This window comes from Polypterus senegalus, chromosome 17, assembly GCF_016835505.1.
Source record: "Polypterus senegalus isolate Bchr_013 chromosome 17, ASM1683550v1, whole genome shotgun sequence".
Lineage (NCBI taxonomy): Eukaryota > Metazoa > Chordata > Cladistia > Polypteriformes > Polypteridae > Polypterus > Polypterus senegalus.
In genome coordinates, this window is record NC_053170.1 from 2745632 (window position 1) to 2767679 (window position 22048).

The window sequence follows — 22048 nt, forward strand, 5'->3', positions numbered from 1 at the left end:
AAGTGAAGACCTCAGAATGAAATACAAGCCGGTAGCAATCCTTAGATTACAAAACCCAAACAGCTACCCTCAGACGCAAACTCAGCGGTCTCGGTCACTTGACGATTGAAGTTGGCATATCATGGCACTGGGCCATAAACTGAACTGGTGCCGGTCACACCACGTCACGTCATGTCACATCACACCACAGCACAATACGCTCATAGAGCAGCTGTCTGCCCTGGACTGCAGTTCCCAGCCTGCCTTTAGAAGGCTGGGGGCAGTGCTATAACAATGATGGACAGGTGACTCCGCCTCTTGTGAATCCACCCACAAAATACAAGGAATGTCAGAGAACCATAAAACACACAGAGAAGGTATATAATAACTAAAGAGAATAAACTAAACAGATAATCCACCTTAATACAAGGACACACATCTGTGCATCTGTGTGTCCATCTGGTTGATAGATGTTTGTCAGCCCAACAGATGGAATATCACAGAACGAATATTTGTAGTAATAATATGCATTTCATTTATTGTTCCAACAGATGGCGCATCACAAATATTTCTAATAATAAAATGCATTTCATTTATTATTCTAACAGATGGCGCATCACAAATATTTCTAATAATAAAATGCATTTCATTTATTATTCTAACAGATGGCGCATCACAAACATTTCTAATAATAAAATGCATTTCATTTATTGTTCCAACAGATGGCGCATCACAAACATTTTTTGTAATGCATTTGATGTCCTGCTTTAGGTCTCTTTTGTTCATTTTTGCACAAGCTGCCTGTGTCATGTTCCATGTGCTTTGTGGGGTGGTCCTGCCAGTGCCACCCACTAAACACTGCCCTCTGCCCTATAAATCTGGAGGGTTTCCCACAGCCCCTGGTGATCTTTTCAAACGTGCCCGTGAGTTTCGGTACATTTTCTTGTGTTTCTTGACAATTCTTTTAATTATTAAATCTCTGCCTTTTTCGACTTTCTGCTTTCTCTTTCAGCCTTGCCTTTGAAATCCATTTTGGGACATGTTTGATTTGGATTGCCTTTGTGTTTCAGGCAATTCCATGTTTCCTTTGTACTTGGAATACTCTTTTAAGTGAAGAATAAATCTCCTGTTATAAAGATTCGCTGCTTGTCCTTATTTCTAGCCGGGGTTCGACAGCGATTTCCCCCTCTAGTGGACCTTATTGGAAGTGCTTTGGAACTCCATAGTGCCTGGGACTCCTAGTTTGCGGCATTTTATTACGACAAATGTTTGTGACGTGCCATCTGTTGGAACGAGAAATACATCTTTCATTACAACATGCGATCCAACAGATGGTGCACTGCAAACGTCAGCTCTGAGGTCTACGTTGATTAATTAGAATTCTGCCCATCTTCAACGGGGAGCACAGCTAGTTAGACAATACTATAAAAAAACAATGGATAACAATAATAAAACCAGAAGCACTTTAAACGAGAAGCGGTGAGGAATCCTTGGCAGGACCGCAGGCCTTCGTCACGAAGCACACAACTTACCGCAGCCTTTCTCATCGCTGAAGTCTGTGCAGTCGTTAAATCCGTCACACACCCAATTCTGGTCGATGCAGCGCCCACTGGCACACGTGAACTGGTTTCCACTGCAACTGGGGTACGCTTTAGGTGACAAAGAGGAGATTATCAGATGTTCGAAGCTTGTCACTCTCGTCACCCTTCCACCAAACTCTGAGCCCCTTTTCCATCTCCCCTCAAAACGTTTCTCTTCGGCAGGGGGCCCTCTGGTCACCCCGTTACTCACCACATCCTTCCTCATCGCTGTTGTCCCCACAATCGTCCCAATGGTCACACACGAAGGAGATTGAAACACAGAGGCCATTGTGGCACTCAAACTGGTGCATCAGGCAGCCAAGAGCTGGTGAAAGAAGCCACAGAATCAGTGAGGCACCAACCCCAAGCCCACCGGCACAGGACCCTCGCAGAAGGGGGCCTCACGTTGGACTTACTGCAGTTTGCTTCATCCGAGCCGTCCCTGCAGTCGAGGACGCCATTGCAGCGCTGGGAGTGGCTTAAGCAGACGCCGTTGGCACAGGTCTGGTCAGGGCAGCTCGGGTCGCCTGAAGAAAAGAAGGAGAAGTTAGTGCAAGTCGCGCTGACCCCTGTGAAGGCCTGGCAGCTCAGGCGTTGCTTTCTTAAAGATCTCCAAAGTCGTCACTTCATAAGTCCAGAACGTCATCACTGGCCACACAGCACTGAGGTGACGTAGGAAACGTGGCGTGGGGTGCAAAGCGCAAGAAGGAACGGCAGCATCGATGTATGAAGGGCTGGGACGGGGGGCTCCTAGACCACCAGATATTGTGCAAAATCAGTCATCAGCGTCCCTCGTCATTGAACTCGTTAATACAACCCTCAGGGTGGTCTTCTTAAGCAGTTTGCTCCCCCAGTTTTCCATCACATCCTCAACTTCGACTCTGACGGCCGTGTGGTTTGAACAAAGTGAGGGCAGTTTGGAGGGAGAACGGAATCAGAAGATGGCAGGGAAAAGTCAGACGTCACGCTGGGGTCCTAACTGAAAATTAAATTACACAGCTAAGGACGGGTGGGCACAATTGTAGTCCAGAGCAGACGTACAGGGGATTCAGGAAGTATTGAGGCCCCCCTCGCTTTCTGCACATCTGAACTACGTTGTACATTTCATTTTAGATGATAACTCTGACACTTTGGACCGTCACTCTACACCAAATGACCCATAAGTGACAACGTGTGTCCAGAGCGGTCTGCAAATGTCCTACAAATCAAAACATGAAGTCATTCATTTCCAGGAGTAGTAGACCCTTCACTGTGTGCTCAGGTCCATCCTGTCCATTTACTCTCTCCTGGAGATCATTCTAGAACTTGACTGCAGTCCACCTGTGGCCGAGTGAACTGACTGGACTTCACTAAGAAGGGCACACATGGACCTGCATAGAGAGGGTCTCACCATTCACACTGCATGTCAGGACAAACACCAAGCTATGAAGACCGAGGAACTCTGCAGGAGGCACACAGCACGGCGAGGGGATCGGACCACCACGAAAGATCTGGGCGCTTCCAGGAGCCCAGCGGCCTCGAGAACTGAACTGGAATTCAATTGAATTGAATTTCCCTGAGGACCAATAAACTATCTATTATATAGTGCCTTACACCTCCATCTACCTATTGATTATATGGTGCCTTTCTATCTATCTATTTATCTGTTATATAGTGCCTTTCATATCTATGTACATATTATATAGTACCTTTTTATTTATTATATACTGCATTGCATTTCTATCTATCTATTTATTATGTAGCGCCTTGCACATTATATAGCACCTTTCTATTATATAGTGCCTTTCTATTTATCTATATATTATATAGTGCCTTACACATCTATCGATTATAGTGCTATTCAGATCTATCTATTATATAGCGCCTTTCACATCTATCTATCTAATAGCAGTTTGGAACCACCAGGACTCTTCTTCATGTTGGGCTTTGGTGAAAGTGGTGGCCATGAACCCAATGGTCACTTGAGCCGAGTTTCAGAAGGCCTCTGCTGGGGTGGGACGTCCATCTCACCAGCACTCCATCAATCAGCGGTCTATGGTAGAGCAGTGAGATGAAAGCCCCACTTTAGTAAAAGGCAACTGAAAGCCAGCTTGGAGTTTGGCAAACAGCATTTATAAAGATTCTGGCCCGATGAAACAAAAATGGAAGTCTTTGGGAAGAACTCCAACCAGACACATCTCCTCACCTTCCTAATGCCATCTGTAAAGTGCAGCGTGGTGGGGAGAGCATCACCATGCTTTGGGAAGACTGGTCAGAATGGAGGGAAGGAGTAATGCAGCCAAATACGAGTCGTCCTTGAAGAGCCCCTGCTGCTCCAGAGGGCACATTCCTTGAGGCGTGTGAGCTTTGGGGACTCCTATTCCATGACAGCAGGGAATGTAGGGACCTTCAAAACTCGGCCATTGGAACAGAGCGCAGCAGTGTAGTGAGGGTCCACGGGGTGTCTGTGTATTAATAGGACGGGGACGCGGCATGGGGGACATTTCGAGAGAGAGCGTCAGAATAAAGTGTGAGAACTTGTGTGATGTGCCACAAAGAGCCATAAATCCACACCCTCTGCGCCACCTCAGCTCTGAAGTTGGACATTGAAATGGGTCATCGTGACCGAGGGTTATGAATTCAGCTGAAAGCCCCCGGGGGTCTCACGTGACTCCAAGCCTCCATGTTTGTCTTCTTCAGTCCAGATGCCAGGCTGAGGTGTGCGTGTGTTGTGGGCAGCTGGCACCTCACCGCTGAACTTGGCTCCTCTATTGCCATCCATGACGCATCATTTGGTTAAGTTTAATTGCCTTCTTCCTCTCGGTGAATCTTTTAATGTAGAAAAGCACGTGAAGAGCCGCGGTTATCAAGCTACGTTATGACATTTTAAAGACTTCCAATAAATTCAAAGTTCTGAGGTCACTCATTTCTCTTGAATGCGGGCAAATTCCTTTAAAACTTTTATATGTTTTTTAATGATGCCATATAAACGGAGGCACTTAGCGGTTTATAACGTAACGACGGTCATAAAGAGTTACGAGTCGACTCAGCACTATGGGCTCGGCCGCACTCTGAGGGGCTTCGCCGCGCCTGCAGCACTTTGGCATTTTGGGACGGCAGCGCAGTTTGTGGCAGATTCGCTGAAACTGAAGCAATGACAGCCATGCCATTTAAACAGGGGACAGGAAAAGGAGGACATGCTACGGACTGGTGGGCTTTGCAAAGTTGTTTTTTATGGGGAAACCCCTCAACCTCAGGGTCTTCCAAATATGTACTCAGCACTCCAGTAAAACAGGCCTGTGTGAATACGTGTAGGCAGTGACGGACGGACTGAAGTGGTGTTGGGCTTGAACCCTTGTTTGTGACCCACCTGGGCGCACCGAGGGAAGCACAGAGAATCTAGCAGGTAACGTCAAAGCTTAGGAGCCATCTGGGAGGGAGCAGAAAATACACAAAACAGAAAGAAGTGCGAGGGAATGAAAGAAGGGAGAGGATAACAGCAAAAACCCGGGAATGGGATCTGACATGATGAGTGAAATAGAAATGGCGTATATAAAGACACACACACATACACACTGTCCAAATTATTAGGAACACCTGTACACCTGCTAATCCATGCAGTTATCTAGTCAGCCAATCACATGGCATGCAGACGCGGGTCAGGAGCTTCAGCTGCTGTTCACATCCAACATCAAAATGGAGACAAAATGTGACCTCAATGACTGTCTGAGTGTTTCTGTAACTGCTGATCTCCTGGAGGCGTCACACACACACACACAACAGTCTCCAGAGGGATCTCAGAATGGTATCTGTGGGGTCAGTGGGTCAGTGGACAAGAGGTCAGAGGAGATGACCAGACAGGTACGAGCTGACAGAAAGGCTACGGTAACTTAGATGACCCCTCTGTTCCGCTGTGGGGAGGACAAAAGTCGTCTCTTGAATGTGAGAAGGATGGGGTGACAACAGCAGGAGAGCACGTTGGGTTCCACTCCTGCCAGGAACAGGAAGCTGAGGCTGCAGTGGGCACAGGTCCACCAAGACTGGACACTTAATGATGGGAGGAACTTGGCCTGGTCTGATGGATCTCAGTTTCTGCTGAGGCAGAGCAACATGAATCCATTCACATGACCAGCCATTCAGACTGGTGGCGGCGGTAGAACGGGTCTTGGCACACTTTGGGCCCATTAATGGCACTCAGTCTTCATGTGAATGCCATGGGGTCTCTCAGAGTATCGGTCCTAACCATGGGCACCCTCCTCCTCTCCCACTGACAACTGACCCATCTTTACCATGTCACAAAGCAAACTGGCGTCACGAACATGACAAGCGTCCATCAGTGGCCTTCGCAGTCACCAGACCTGGATGCCCTTGGGATGTGCGGAAAGTGCCACCAGTGTGTGCAATCCACGCCATGAAGGACTCGCTTGGAGGTCAAAAGGACGCCCTGCCCACTATGACGATGGTGGGATGAAGAGTTTGAGGATTTCTTCTATAAAAGACCAAAAGCATAGAAAGGGACGACTCCTGCGCCTCTCCTCAGACCCTTCTGAAGCCGGACCCCCCAACACCTGAGAACTGGAGGCCAATCAGGGCTCTTGCCTTCTTTTTTGAGACTTCTCCTAATTCCTTTTGTTGTCCATTAAATTACTATTTAGAAAGATTCCTTGAAGGACTTTCAGGCAGAGTTTTAAAGCTCTTCCTCTCATTATTTACTGATATTTTATGATATTTTTGATGTATTTTGGAATGCTGCAATGTTTTTGTCAGTTCCTCTTTGTCTGGGGCCTTGTAGGCCGAAGCCTCCCAGTTTCCTAAGTCAGGCTCCTCAAGAGTGAGACCTATTTTGGGGCAGGCCAGTTAGGATTGTGGCCTGTTTTTTCGGTGGGTATTTGTGAAGGCCTCACCTGCTTTGGTGTTGTCTGGTGATGGAGTCGGAATAGCAACGGGCATAGAGGGGGAAACAGAAAACACACAAGCAGCACTGAAGACAATGAATGGCAAAATGAGACAGACAGAGCATACAATGTACTGTTGGTACGGTGCTACAATTTGGACTTTTGGACCTCAGTACCTTCGCCAAAACGCTTCTGAAGCAAAGCACAGATAACTCCAGAGTGAAGCCATCCCCTTTGTACTCCAGCCTCCCAAACATGCTGCGCCATCGCGCCACACTGCACACTGTGCCATGAACGTCCCAATCGGGATGTGGGGGGGTCTGATCCCCCCAGTGATCGCATGGAAGCAGGTGGTTTCATTTCGTCAAACCTACAAAACAGATTTGTGACAACATCTCCAACAGCGGCTTACAGTACAAGGGATGTTTGAGAAGAAAGCCGATGTTTAGCAAAAATCCAGAAATGCCGATTCCCTTGTCCAGTCCCACGTACCCCGCCACCCTAATGCAATGTCACGGCTGATGAGACTTGAGAGCCATCAGAGCACAACAACACAGGGACAGCGAGAGATCCCTCAGCAGAGACAGCCGGCCCGGGCAGAGTGAGACTGAGAGAGAGAGAAGGAGACGCCAGGGAAAGCAGTGAAAAATATTTCAAAATCCTGTTCTCGCAATACATTATCAGTTACACAGCTAAAAGTAAGAAAAACAAAACGTGAAAATAAAAATGCAACGTGTAAATACGAATAAACTAAAAGGCCATCAGCAGGTTTAACTGTTCAGCAGTTTGCAGACTCGCAGCATTTTACCAGTAAGCTTTATCAACTGCTGAGCTGAGACGCAGAAGTCTGACGAGCTTCATGCTGCTTCTCCTCCAAAGCGACTGTCGCTGGCGCTGCGTCAAACGACACTTTTGTTGTGTGAAAGGGTTTGTCACGACTGTGCTAAGTGACAGGCGAGTCAATATGGAGAACACGCTGATGCCTGCTGTTACAGCCAGCGGGTGAAGTGGAAGAAAAGAACTGCGGGTTCTCTCATTTCAGAAAAAGGAGGTCCAAAAGCTCCCTGATAGACGCAAATTATTTCACAAAGCCGTGGGGTTCAGTGCCAGTGCCACACCCCCAAACACACACACACACAAAAAAAAAAACACACGTCGGGACAGGGCACTGATGAGCACCTCAGACCATTAGAAAGTTAGAAAGACTCAGATAAGGGCAGCCATTCCGGCCAGCAAAGCCCGATTGTCCTGTCCACTCATTTCCTCCAAAACAACATGAGGTCGAGTTTTGAAGGTTCATGAAGTCCTGCTGTCCACCTCACTAGTTGGTCACTTACTCCAAGGGTCTGTCTGTGTGAAGATAAACTTCCTAATGTTTGTGTGAAATTTCCCCTTCACAAGTTTCCAACTGTGTCCCCGTGTTCTTGATGAACTCATTTTAAAGTCACCGTCTGATCCTCTGCACTCATTCACTTCATAAACACTTCAGTCAGGTCTCCTCTTCATCACTGTGAAGGCTCAGCTCTTTTAATCTTACCTCCTAACTCATCCCTTGTAGCCCTGAATCAGCCTAGTCGCTCATCTCTGGACCTTCTCTTGTGCTGTTATGTCCTTTTTGTAGCCTGGAGACCAAAACTGCCCACAGAACTCAGGATGAGGCCTCACCAGTGTGTTATAAAGCTTGAGCAGAACCTCCTGTGACTTGTACTACACTCATCATGGCGCTATATAACCTATTAGATGTTTTGATCACTTCTGTCCTCTGCCTACACATAGACAGTGACCAGGCCACTAGGACTCCAAGGTCCATCTCAACGGAGACCCAAACTGCACCCAGGACTCCAGATGAGGCCTCACCAGTGTGTTATAAAGCTTGAGAAGAACCTCCTGTGACTTGCACTCCACACGTCAAGGCGCTATATAACCTGACATTCTGTTAGCCTCCTTAATGGCTTCTGAGCACTGTCTGAATTTATTAGAGCATTAGAAAGATTTAAATAAGAGAAGGCCATTCAACCCAACAAATCTTACTTCTTCCACATACCTGTGGCTCTCTGTCCAAAGAAACACTTCTTAACGTGAAATTTCCTCTTCACAAGTTTCCAACGGTGTCCCCGTGTTCTTGGGGACCTCATTTTAAAGTCACCGTCTGATCCACTGCACTCATTCCCTTCATCATTTTAAACACTTCACTCAGGTCTCCTCTTAATCTTCTTTTGTTTAAACTCTAAAGGCTCAGCTCTTTTAATCTTCCCTCATAACTCATCCCCTGTAGCCCTGAATCAGCCTGGTCGCTCATCTCTGGACCTTCTCTTGTGCTGTTATGTCCTTTTTGTAGCCTGGAGACCAAAACTGCACCCACAGAACTCAGGATGAGGCCTCACCAGTGTGTTATAAAGCCTGAGCAGAACCTCCTGTGACTTTTACTCCACACATCAAGGCGCTATATAACCTGACACTCTGTTAGCCTTCTTAATGGCTTCTGTCTGGCAGTTGATCGTGTCGAGTCCACTACGTCTCCTAAATCCTTCTCATAAGGTGGACTTTTGATTTTCAGACCCCCTATTGTGTATTCACACCTAACATGACCTCAACTTAATACAAGCATTAGGCTCAGCTCTTTTAATCTTCCCTCATAACTCAACCCCTGTAGCCCTGAATCAGCCTGGTCGCTCATCTCTGGACCTTCTCTTGTGCTGTTATGTCCTTTTTGTAGCCCGGAGACCCAAACTGCACACAGGACTCCAGATGAGGCCTCACCAGTGTGTTATAAAGCCTGAGCAGAACCTCCTGTGACTTGTACTCCACACATCAAGGCGCTATATAACCTGACATTCTGTTAGCCTCCTTAATGGCTTCTATTGGGAAGTCGATAGCTTAGAGTCCACTATGACTCTTAATTACTTCTCATAAGGTGGACTCTCAATTTTCAGATCCCCCCCCCATTGTGTATTCAGACCTCATTATGTGTAACACTTTACATTTACTGACATTAAATGTCTTCTGTCCAAGCCATTCTGATGTCCAAGTTCCTCTTGTCACACAAATGCACGTCTGTAGATCTTCCTCCTTGGTAAGCAATACCACCCCGGGACAAAAGGGGGCGCTGTGGCTGATGTTACTGATCCCACAGTACAAATGGGACACCCTCGTAAGGGCCTTTGACTCCGCCCCTTCCGATCCAAGGACTATCATCAAGGTACTCACAGAAGGTGGAATCCCATTCCGGACTGACACTCGAATGAGACGGAGATCCAAACCAGACATGAACGACTATAAGATGGTGGCAGCAGCCCCTTATTCTGCGCTGTTTTTATTTAAAGCTTATTTCTTATTTAAACGGGGTGACCTGGTTGGTTCCCCAACATTTATCGGAATCCAGCGTCATACTTTGCAGACCACACTTTGTGATGATTCAACAGATGTGAAATGATCTGCCCGTCCACCTGTCTTGGGATCATCTGAAAACTTGGCGCCATTACCTGACCGGGATGCCACCGTAATGGAAGAACAGGGGGAGATGACTCATGAAGGGCACTATCTCCCCTGAACTGCTATGTGCCAGCCCCCCTGGGGTGTTACGGCCCCTCGGAGTCCCACAGGGCTGTATGAGACTTGGTATTGGTTGGCTCAGCCACCAGGGGGCGCTGCAGAGCCCTACTTTGGACTAATTCCAAACCTCCTTAATGAGTGCGGATTGCAAGGAGCCAGCGGCTTCACAAAAGGGAGGAAGAGGGATGAAGCTCGCCAGGAGGAGTGAAGGTGGAAGGAGACAGAGAGAGAGAGAAGGAAGACCAAGTACTGTGTGTGCAGGGGACTGCGTCTCACTGGGCTGTGCACTGCGCACCGCAGGTGGGAAACGATTGAGAAGCATTTGCCACTGAAGTAATAAAGCCTTGTGTTGGGCCTGTCATGTTGGCGTTGGGGCAGCTGCAGTGCCCTTGGATTCCACACCAGCTTGTCACTTCAATTCCTATCCAAATCCTTTAAATGTTTTAAAGACAGCAGCCGCCCCAACTCTGGACACCACTCGATTCTGACCAAGTTCCTTGCACCATCACCCCGTCTGCTTCCTGTGCCCACTTCAAGCACTGAATGAGCTGTGGGCAGACGGCTCGGCCTGAACATTGAGTGGGCACTATGCCAACTAAACAGATCCCGTGGCCCCGGTAAGGCGGACACTCACTGCACCCCGTCTCGTCGGAGCCGTCCTTGCAGTCCTGGATGCGGTCACACTGGTATGACGCTGGGATGCACTGACCCTCCCTGCAGGTGAACTGGTTGCTGGCACACGTCTGACCATCTGTGGAAGAAAAAAAAAATCAAAGTCAGCCTCTCCATTAAAGTCTCGAGCACGTCCTGCGCCCAGATTTGATGAAGCCCCTGTGATACCCGCGCTGCCCACGCCCTGCCGAGGAGTCTCAGTTCTGCTCGACTTAGACGAGAAACTACGTGAAACAAAGTCCCGTTTTCCTCTGCTGACGTACGCCGTGGATTTCTGAACTACGGAGATTCTTATTCTTAGAGTTGATTTTCAGTTTCACTTTTGTTTTCAGGCACCCGATTATTCTTCATTTGTTAGTCTTGTTTTTCTGCCATGCCGTTTATGGGGCAGCCATTTTGTGGATGGTTGCCACACTGTGACGATCAGAGGCATCCAACTGTGTGGCGTCACCGTCACAACGGTATGAAGGTTGGTGTCACACACCTCCTGGGTGTCCAGTACCTGGACGTTTGTTTCCTTTGATTTGATGTCATCGGGGGCCTTAAACTCCTTGTTGGGTTTTAAACCCGTTGATGCACAAATATAACATCACGCAGTCCTGCGGGGGGCATCGAGCTCTCTTTAATAATAATAATAATAATAATAATACTACATTTGATTTATATAGCGCCTTTCCCATACTCAAGGCACTTCATAGAGTTTAAGAAGGAGCGGCAGGGTATCCAGCATGTAACATTTTACAAACCAGATCAATAAATAAAGAAGATTAAGACAGTAAGTTCAGAGAAAAGCCTAACAGACAACATCACTGATGGCCTGGCACACACACACAGGTGGCATGAGCGTCTTGACATGGAGGCTAAACTGAGAGACGGGTAATAAAGTCAAGTAGAGTTAAAAGCCGTCCTGATCAGATGAGATTTAACAGAATTCATGGAGTCCGCTGACCTGATTCTTTCATTTCGGGAGGTCATTCCAGAGTCTGGGCACTAAACATCTGAAGGCCCTGCTGTCACCCATGGAGTGTAGAATAGTGGGCACAGAATCAGAGGACCTTAGTGGATCAGCAGACAGGCACATCATGATGGAGAAGGTCACCGATGTAGTTTGGCGCAGGTCGTTTAAGGCTTTATGAGTTATTAGTAGGATTTGATATTCAATCCTGTAAGACACGGGGAGCCAGTGAAGGCGGAGCAGGATGGTGTGATGTGCCCGCCGCTGCCGGTCCGTGCCAGGACTCTTACAGTCGAGTTCTGAATAAGCTGGAGCTGTGATGTAAGATTAGAAGGGGCGCCTGCCAGTAGGGAGTTACAATAATCAGTGAGGGATGTAATAAAAGCAGGGACAAGCGAAAAGGAGAGGAAGGAGTGAACACGGGATACGTGACGGAGGTGAAAGTAAGAAAGTTTCTTAAAGTGATTTATGAGAGCGGAATAAGAGAGGAAGGAATCACAAACGACACCGAGAGTCTGTGCAGGAGCGGCAGGTCTGAGGAGATCACCGCCAAGATGGACTGAGCAGGAGCTCATTTTATTCATTGAATTTATTATTTTATTTTTAGGCAGAGTGGTGGCTCTGAGGCTAGGGATCTGCACTGGCTATTGGAAGGTTGCCAGTTCGAATCCCATAAAATGCCAAAAAAGGGACTCTGCTCTGTTGGGACCTTGAGCAAGGCCCTTAACCTGCAATTGCTAAGTGCTTTGAGTAGTGAGAAAAGCGCTATATAAATGAATAAAAGAATTATGAACACATTGTCACACACGTGTGCTTGGGAGGCAACCAAAGTCAACCCATCACACGCCAGGCCGGGGGGCGGCGGGTTGTGCTAAACCTCTCTCAGCAGACCAAATTCAAGAAATCCTACCTGTCCCGGCCCCAGTGATGTCACTTCCTATCCCGCCCTGTTGATGTCACTTCCAGCTCCGGCCCCAGTGATGTCACTTCCTATCCCGCCCTGTTGATGTCACTTCCTGTCCCGGCCACGAGGACATCTCTTCCTGTCCCGGCCCCAGTGATGTCACTTCCTATCCCACCCTGTTGACGTCACTCCCTGTCCCGGCCCTGATGACATCTCTTCCTGTCCCGGCCCCAGTGATGTCACTTCCTATCCCACCCTGTTGACGTCACTTCCTGTCCCGGCCACGAGGACATCTCTTCCTGTCCCGGCCCCGATGATGTCACATCCTGCCCCGCCCTGTTGACATCACTTCCTGTCCCGGCCACGAGGACGCCATTTCCTGGGAACAGACTATAAAAACCTCTCATCCTTCCTATCTCAGCAGTTCTACTTTGGACTCGAACCCGTACACATTGTACTCAACTCAAAGCCTTTTGCAGCCTGGGAAACTACACGGGTGGCTGCCCAGATACAATCAGCCTGCAGGAGATGAATCAAAGTGGAAAGTCAGAAACGCACTGACAACCAAAATGACACCAAAGGGGACGGCACACGGAACTGAAGGTCATCGGCCACAAGAAGAAAGGGGCGCACATCAATGGGCACAGAGACCTCACATGACCTCATCAATGAGCACAGAGGACGCTCTTTTCTTTGCACCTCCAACTACTCAAAGCATCCTGATGCACCAACATTGATGGACTGAAAGCCAGAAGTCTACGTGACCATCATCATCAAGTCCTTCCATGAAAACCCTAAATCCAAAGAGGACTGTTTGATTTATGTTAGGTAGAATGCCCAGAGGGGACTGGTGGTCTCGTCGTCTGGAACCCCTGCAGATTTTATTTTTTCTCCACCAGTCTGGAGTTTTTTTGTTTTTTCTGTCCACCCTGGCCATCGGACCTTACTCTTATTGTATGTTAATTAATGATGACTTATGTTTATCTTTTATTGTGTCTTCTATTTTTCTATTCATTTTGTAAAGCACTTTGAGCTACATTGGTTTGTATGAATATGTGCTATAGAAATAAATGTTGATTGATTGATTGATTGATTTTATTAAAGAATAACGACTGGCACTTAAATCGAGGCCTTCTGCTGTGGGGGGGTAGGGTGTCTGTATTCAGAATTATCTTCCACAGGTGGTACCCCCCCTTGTTGTGCAGTGAAGAGTTGGGGAGGGAGGTTTGATGACGTGGGGGTTCCCCCTCCACTAGTCTGAAAGTGGCCTGATATAAACAGACTACACTGAAGACAAAATGGGAGGGGGGGGCTACACTAAAGAAAGGATGGGAGGGTCATGGGAGGACCCCTTTGGATGTGTCCCCCCCTTTGGATGTGTCCCCCCTTGTAAGTGCCCACATTGGCTGTGTCCCCCCCTTGTAAGAGCCCCCTTTTGTAAGTGTCCCCAGCCCTGTAAGTGTCCCCCCCTTTGGATGTGTCCCCCCCTCGTAAGTGTCTTTCTAAATCCAGGTTAGCCCGCAGTGTGGGTACACCCTGGTATGAACACATTAACTACCAGTATACATTATTCAAGAGTGGGGTGGTGGGTACCAGCTGTCCTCACACATTGGTAGCCCCACCCCCCAGTGGGCACTCTGAGCACACAACCTCACAATTGTCCCCATTTATCTCTTATGCCACCTCAGCACTCCTCGAGCTCTGCACTGGCACATTCTGCCCAGTATGGCGAGGTCTTGGTGAAGGTGGCCCCTTCTGTTGACTCCACATTGGACCTCAAATGGATGCCACGTTAAGAAGGCGCTGTGTAGAGCCACTTGTCACTCTTGTCACTAGAAGCCACACCTGAAGTCGGTGGCTCTCTTATCACAGACACTTAACTCTGAGAGATTAGGCCATTTAGATAAACGTCCAATTTGCTAAGACCTCTCGATTTCCGTTATCTCCGTCTTTATCAGGCGCATTCAGCCACTGGCAGGCAGTTTATTACGCGGCGGGAGCTTTTGAGGTAAGCGGATCGTTTTGAGCAGCAGAGGCAGGGACTGAGGGACGCCATTGCCATTGACTTCCAGCCATCCGTCCAGTAGAGACCCCGAGTCTCCATTTAGCTGTCGTAGCTCCACGAGTCTCCATTTGTTGTTCTCCCTTCCTTTGGTTACTCAAGTCAAGTCACCTCGAGCTTCTTCTTCTTCTTCTTCTTGTCTTACTCGTCTCTTCTCTTACGTTTCTCTCTACACTTTTGCCGTTGGCGCTGATGGGTTTTTCTCTGTGAGGAATTCTGGGGTCCTGCCCTGTGGGTCTGTCAGAAGCAGCGGGAGGCCACCATTGTAGCCTGGCCATAGGTATGACCTTTTATGGGGACACAGCTGCAGCTTTGGGGGGCTTTACTTTAACTGTGAAGGCTGGCCAGTGCCCCCCGGAAGTCTTCCTTTACCCCTCTTATAAAAGGAGCTCCAATTCTTCAGCCCGGTGGGATTAGCGTTGTGAGAGAAGAGCCGACGACAATTGGCTCACCTGGCTAGGAGGATGAAGGACTGACTGGAGGTCTGGTGTGGGGGGCCGAGGTAGGCAGGTGGTGTTGGGGTTAGTTGGGCCCAAACGGGGAACACTTTGGGGGTTTCTGATTAAATAGATTTACTGTTTGCCTTTTCATTCCATTATGTCCTCCCAGGAACACCAAACTTCAGCGTATCAACTGCTATTTGGGTTGAACTTTGGTGTGTCTGGGGGTCACGCTGGGTTACAAGTCGCTCAATAGCGCCACCTGCAGGTGACAAATACTCAGAAATGCACCCACACCCCGTCGGCAAACAGTGTTACTGGTGAATGGGGTCTTTTGTTTCACCCTAAGAATAACAAAAGAAAAAGTTTGAACTTCTTTAAACAATACAAAATGTTATTACATGCAACAGAAACCCGTAAACACCAAAGCATCGGCAGAAATCGAGTAGGTGCCATCAGCCGAGTGCCCACCACTGTGTCAAGTGCCCACCGTAGATTTAACACACGTCACCATCACACACTGCGATGTTGCCATTGGGACATCAGCCGCCTGTTTCTTTACGCGCTTTCCTATGTGATCGCCGCGCCGCGCCTGTCGAGCTGCTGAACGGCGTTGGAAAAAAAGGTGGACTGTTTGTCTCTAAACAGAATTTTAGGACTTCCAGGCTGCAGTTAACAAAACTAAACTGGATTTCTTTGCCAATTTAGTATCCCATCATTCTAAGAATCCTAGGGTCTTATTTAATTCAATTAACGCGGCACTTCACCCTCATTCTGTGACGAGATTAAATAGCACTGGGCTTTCATTGAGCAGTTTCTATTGACAGATAGATAGATAGATAGATAGATAGATAGATAGATAGATAGATAGATAGATAGATAGATAGATGAAAGACATAGATATATAGATAGATAGATAGATAGATAGATAGATAGATAGATAGATAGATAGATAGATAGATAGATAGATAGATAGATGAAAGACACTATATAATAGATAGATAGATAGGTAGATAGATAGATAGATAGATAGATAGATAGATAGATAGATAGATAGATAGATAGATAGATAGATAGATAGATAGATAGATAGACCTGAAAGGCACTATATATCTATCATTATTTAGTGCCTTTCAGGTCTATCTATCTATCTAATCCTGCCGACTATGCTATCTATTTATGTATCTATCATTATATAGTGCATTTCACATCTATTTATTTATCTATCTATCTATCCATCCATCATATAGTGCCTTGTACTTTGTATAATCTTAACGTTTACCCCCCGAGTCACATAGTGGGGTCTCCTCAGTCTGTCAGTGGATCATCTACCAGTCTGGCTTTAGGTGTCATCGTGGTGTTGAGACGGCCCTCCTTAAAGTACTCAATGCCATCTCTCTTATCACTGACTCAGGTGGCACTGCGGTCCTTGTCCTCCTTGACTTGTCCACTGCCTTTGACACTGTTGACCATGAGACATTGCGGTTTGCGGCTTGAACATCTTGTTGGGCTTAAAGGAGCTGCTCTTAACTGGTTCAGGTCGTATTTAACTGGTAGACACTTTTCAGTGACTTTAAATTCCTCTTTTTCATCTACTGCTCCTCTTAGATGTGGTGTTCCTCGGGGATCCATTTTGGGTCCTATCTTAATCTCTATATACAGTACAGGCCAAAAGTTTGGACCCACCTCCTCATTCAATGTGTTTTCTTGATTTTCATGACCATTTCCAGCACTCCATCACTCTCCTTCTTGGTTAAATAGCCCTCACACAGCCTGGAGGTGTGTTTGGGGTCATTGTCCTGTTGAAAAATAAATGATCGTCCAACTAACCTGACTTCTGCACAACACAACCCCACTGATAAAGGAAGAAATTCCACTAAATAACCCTGATAAGGCACACCTGTGAAGTGAAAACCATTTCAGGTGACGACCTGTTGAAGCTCATTGAGAGAATGCCAAGAGTGTGCAAAGCAGTAATCAGAGCAAAGGGTGGCTGTTCTGAAGAAACTAGAATATAAAACATGTTTTCAGTTATTTCACCGTTTTTTGTTAAGTACGTAACTCCACGTGTGTTCATTCAGAGTTTTGATGCCTTCAGTGAGAATCTACCATGAAAATAAAGAGAACACATTGAATGATGAGGTGGGTCCAAACTTTTGGCCTGTACTGTACCTTCACCCTAGTGGAGCTCTTTTTAGGAAGTTTGAACATTTCTTTCCACTGCTATGCTGATGACACTCAGGTTTATATTCCCATCTGCAACTCTGCAATGAATCAACTCCACGACTGTCTTTCTGAACTAAGATCCTGGATGGCTAATAATTTTCTTGATCTGAATCAACATAAAATGGAGGTGCTTATCGTGGGTCCATCAGCTGAAGCCCACATTGGTCTTGGACTTCTCGGCTCTTTCTCAGTCTATTGCAAACCTCAAGTCCGCAATCTTGGTGTTATCTTTGACAGTAACCTCTCTTTTGAGAAACAAGTCAGTTCTCTAGTCAAGAGTTGCTTTTTCCAGCTTTGTCTGTTAGGTAAGATCAAACCTTATTTTTTAGAAAGCAACTCCTGCTTTTATCTTCTCTCGCCTTGATTACTGCAACTCGCTGTATTCTGGGATTAGCAAATCTCTGATACGCAGGTCACAGTTGGTCCAGAATGCTGCCGCTCGCTTCCTGGTTGGGGCAAGAAGTCCGATTCTGCTTCTCCTATTTTAGCTTCTTTACACTGGCTGCCTATCAGTTTTCAAATTGATTTTAAAATCCTGTTGCTAGTTTTTAAATCTTTACATGGACTCGCTCCTGCCTATTTATCTGAATTGTGTGTTTTACACCAGCCATCCAGAGTGCTTAGATCTTCTGGTCAGTTGTCTCCTGTTGTCCCTCATACCGAGTGTCACACTAAGGGGGCAGACAGGACTGTGGCACCTCATCTGTGGGACTCGTCACATAAAGGAATCGTCTACAACTCAAAACGAGATTAAAGACTCGTTTCTATTCACTTGCTGATGGTTTCCTCATTGTCATTATATAACATTACTTCTATTTATTATTTATGTTCATTTATTTTATTTTGATTTATGTTAATTGTATGTTTCTTTTCTTCTATTCTTGTAAAGCACTTTGGCCACAGCATTCCTATGTTCTTTTAAACGTGCTACATAAATAAATCGACATTGACACCATTTCTTCTGTTGCTTGCCCTGATCGTCCAGTGCCAGGATTCGTACGATCGACGCGCCCCTCGTGTGACGTCCATATTTGTGGTTCATGTCCGGTTGCTGCGTTGTGAACGGCGCTCACGTGGCGGACGTCTCTCAGAATTTTGATAAATCCGAATTGGAAATTCCGTGTGTACGCACTACAAACTCGGAGCGACCAGTTGGACAATACGAATGGCACAAAGTTACGCAAACGGTCCGAGTGGTGCGACAACGCCGACCTTTCACCTTAGTCGATGGTAGATAGATAGATAGATAGATAGATAGATAGATAGATAGATAGATAGATAGATAAAGGCACTATATAATAGATAGATAGATAGATAGATAGATAGATAGATAGATAGATAGATAGATAGATAGATAGATAGATAGATGAAAGGCACTATATAATGATTTATAGATAGATAGATAGATAGATAGATAGATAGAAAGGCACTATATGATAGATAGATAGATACTTTATTAATCCCAAGGGGAAATTCACATAATCCAGCAGCAGTATACTGATACAAAGAAACAATATTAAATTAAATAGTAATAAAAATGACAAAAAAAATTAAAATAAAATTAATGTTCGCATTTACTCCCCCGGATATATATATATATATAGATATATATAATATATATATATAAAAAAAATACAGCCGGAAATGCCATTTTGTGGCTCAGTCGCATTAGAGGCGCAGCGATGCCCATTTTAACACGTTTATTTTGCGCTGTATTCTCAAGTAAAATGCCATTTATCCTTAATTTTGTTTGGCAGACCCAATAACCAATCAAAAGCGGCCGTTCATTTCTCCGAATAGTCCGACCGACCGGCCACGCGAACGCACCGAAGTGAAGAAAGGCGTGACGTCACAACCTGGAGCCCCGAATATCCCGACTGCACGAAGAATGAGAGAAGAGGGGGTTTGGGGGGCACCTACTGCATGTCCGCTGCTCATCCGACCCGTCCTGGCAGTCGTTTTCTCCGTCGCACACAAACTCCACCGGGACGCACTGCTCGCCGGTCACACACTGAAACTCGTCTGTTCCGCAGGTAGAGGGCGCTGCAGGCGACACAGAAAGGGAGACGTTGAGCGGCATGGACGGCCGCACGGCGAGAAGAAGAAACGCGTAATAAGAAATAAATAATTAACAAGTACCGGGGACATTTCCATGCAAAAGTTGGGACCCCCCCTGGCCAAATGACATTTTTGGTTGACATGGGCAGTAAAAATGAAATAAATAAATAAATGGTGAATCCAACACTGACACCAAACAAACTAGACGATTTTTTGATGAAAATGTTGGCACACAGTTACAATTTATTTGATGAACTGTAAAAAGTAAAGGAAATGAAAGAGTTAAAACGGAATTTGCAAACGTTTAGGCCCCCTTTCAGGTGAGCTTCACACCATCATCATACCAGACGGTCTATTCAGGGTTTGCCAGTCTCCCAACTGGCACATCTGAGATCAGCGATGCATTAGGCTGGGTGCAGACCCCACATGCACAATGGCGGCCCCCTGGAGCTACGCTCTCCATCACCAGCCACACACTCTTTGGATGTCGATGCCCACCCACCCTTCCTTGTCCTCAGTCTGCCAGCTCACCAAAGCCTATCTTGGCATCAAAGGGTCAGCAGCAGAACTGAACCCCTGAATGAAGGGTGTGCCGACCTCATAATGGCCAGCTTAGAGTCCCAACTTACAAACAGGAGGAAAAAAATCAGCGGAGCAAAAGGAAAGGCAAAGAAGGTGCAAAGGGCAAATAAGGTCAGAGAGGAGCAGAGTCAAAAAAAAAAAATCGGGGAACCCTGAAGGTGGCAGCACTAAAAAGTCAGTGACGTGAAGGACAAGAGACACAGTGACACAAAGGAAGGCGTTTGTCTTCTTCGTGCCCCAACACCCGAGCCCTCCATTCTCCTTACCTTGGCCAAACGTCCCGCGCTGTGAAAGGAGCAGAACACAAGAAATGAGGAGAAGTCGCTGTGCCATCGCTGGGCACTCAGTCATCGTGATCACCGCCGCCGCCTCAGTTATTTCAGTTCTGATTTCATAGTAAAGCACACTTGGATGGGACCACTGCAAGTGACGCCGTCTCCTGTCCCTCGGCGGTCTGACTCTGCTGTCTGGGAGGGAATCTTAATAAAGCGTCGAGGGCCCGTTTATTACCGTGGCTTTACTGGACCTCATAAAAAGAACATTCGTGGGTTAAACATTGGACAACGCCAGGGCTCTCCGCACACCTAAATTACACAGTAGTGCTGCCTTATCTACGGCACTTAAAGCAATAAACTCCTTACTCGGGTTACAAAATCCTCACGTTACCCGCCTGGCCGTTTTCGGAGAGTGATTTTTCCACTACAGGGCGGTGGCGGGCTGCATCTTCTACCCGTTGGCATTGGGTGCAAGGCGGGCAGCGGTGACAGATGGAGAAATGAAGGTGGAGATGGTGACCTGTTGTGGCCCGAATATGAGGGGCGGTCCTAAATAACGGCGAGTCGAGGCATGGAGGTCCCCCAATTCCTGCTCTCGTTCCACACGTCTCTCGTTCTCTTCCATCACGTGTGGTCGGCCAGTCGTTAAATTTCAGGCCGTGTCTCGCATTCCTGATGAAGAATTTCATTACGCACTCATTCAGAACTTCAAACCCCTTCCCTCAGGTCGCCTCCTTTAGCGCTGTGAACAATTCTCAGGTCAAACACAACTACGGATGACATCTGTAAACGTGTGGACGCTAGGGGTCGCCGTAGCCCCTTTGACCCCAACAGACAGATGCAGGACACGGATTAAGAACACGAAGAAGTCGTTTCATTTCTTCTTCTTTTCATTCCATGAGGTGCCCACAAGCGCCACAGCCACAAATAAACAGGCGAGAGAAACACCAAGTACAACAATAATAATAATAATAATAATAATAAATTGTCTCTTAATCTCCACCACACCTCCCGACTCCGACTCCCTCAGTCCTTAATATGGTCCTCGACCCGGAAGTGCTTCTGTCTTCTGTTCAGGTCTTGAACTTGAATTTTCTTCAGCCCGGAAGTACTTTGGCTCTTCCATCCTCATGACTTGGGAGTACTTCCGGGCTATGGATGCCTCCGATTCTCTTGCAGCGTCCCCTGGCAGTACCCACGTTACCCAGCAGGGCTGTGGTATTAAACTCCATGTCCCATTAAGAGACCCGAAGAGATGGAGGGGAGCAGCTGGTACATCGCTCCAAGGCCCATGAAGCCCAATGCGTCCCATAATTTTTATTATAATTTGAACATTTATTTATTGGGGCGGCATGGTGGCGCAGTGGGTAGCGCTGCTGCCTCACAGTTTGGAGACCCTTAAGGGTTCGTTTCCCGGGTCCTCCCTGCGTGGAGTTTGCATGTTCTCCCCGTGTCTCCATGAGTTTCCTCGCGCAGTCCAAAGACATGCATTGGCCATCCTAAATTGTGCTTGGTGTGTGTGTGTGCCCTGCGGTGGGCTGGCACCCTGTGCCCTGTGTTGGCTGGGATTGGCTCCAGGTGACCCTGTAGTTAGGATATAGCAGGTTGGACGATGGATGGACATTTGTTTATTTAATTCATTTCATTTTTATTGTACTTTTTAAAATGTCTGTTTGGTTTCAAAATTAATAAGGCATGTGGGTCACAGGGTACTTCGCAGAGGTCAACAGTTTACGACATAAGAGACATTCATGAAGGCTGCCCTGGGAGAGAAGTCACGTGGTCTACAAGGGCATTCTCCGCTCGGTGGGAAGTGACGAGGAGGAAGGGGCAAACAAGTCATCAGCCGGAAAAACAAGTACGTCACGAAGTCACCGCGTTCCGAGACA

The 22048-nt window shown here is 47.0% G+C and overlaps 1 protein-coding gene across 1 annotated transcript in view; it reads right to left on the reverse strand.

Moving 5' to 3' along the window:
• lrp2b (low density lipoprotein receptor-related protein 2b) overlaps positions 1 to 20235 on the reverse strand; it is a 184999-nt gene extending 164764 nt beyond the window's left edge. Inside the window, exons 1-6 of the mRNA XM_039740545.1 lie at positions 20151 to 20235; positions 19165 to 19287; positions 10620 to 10736; positions 1976 to 2086; positions 1771 to 1884; positions 1512 to 1628 (exon numbers count right to left, since the gene is read on the reverse strand). Of these exons, the coding sequence (XP_039596479.1) occupies positions 1512 to 1628; positions 1771 to 1884; positions 1976 to 2086; positions 10620 to 10736; positions 19165 to 19287; positions 20151 to 20235 (667 nt within the window). The remainder of the gene's footprint in view (positions 1 to 1511; positions 1629 to 1770; positions 1885 to 1975; positions 2087 to 10619; positions 10737 to 19164; positions 19288 to 20150) is intronic.
• Positions 20236 to 22048: the final 1813 nt, after the last annotated feature.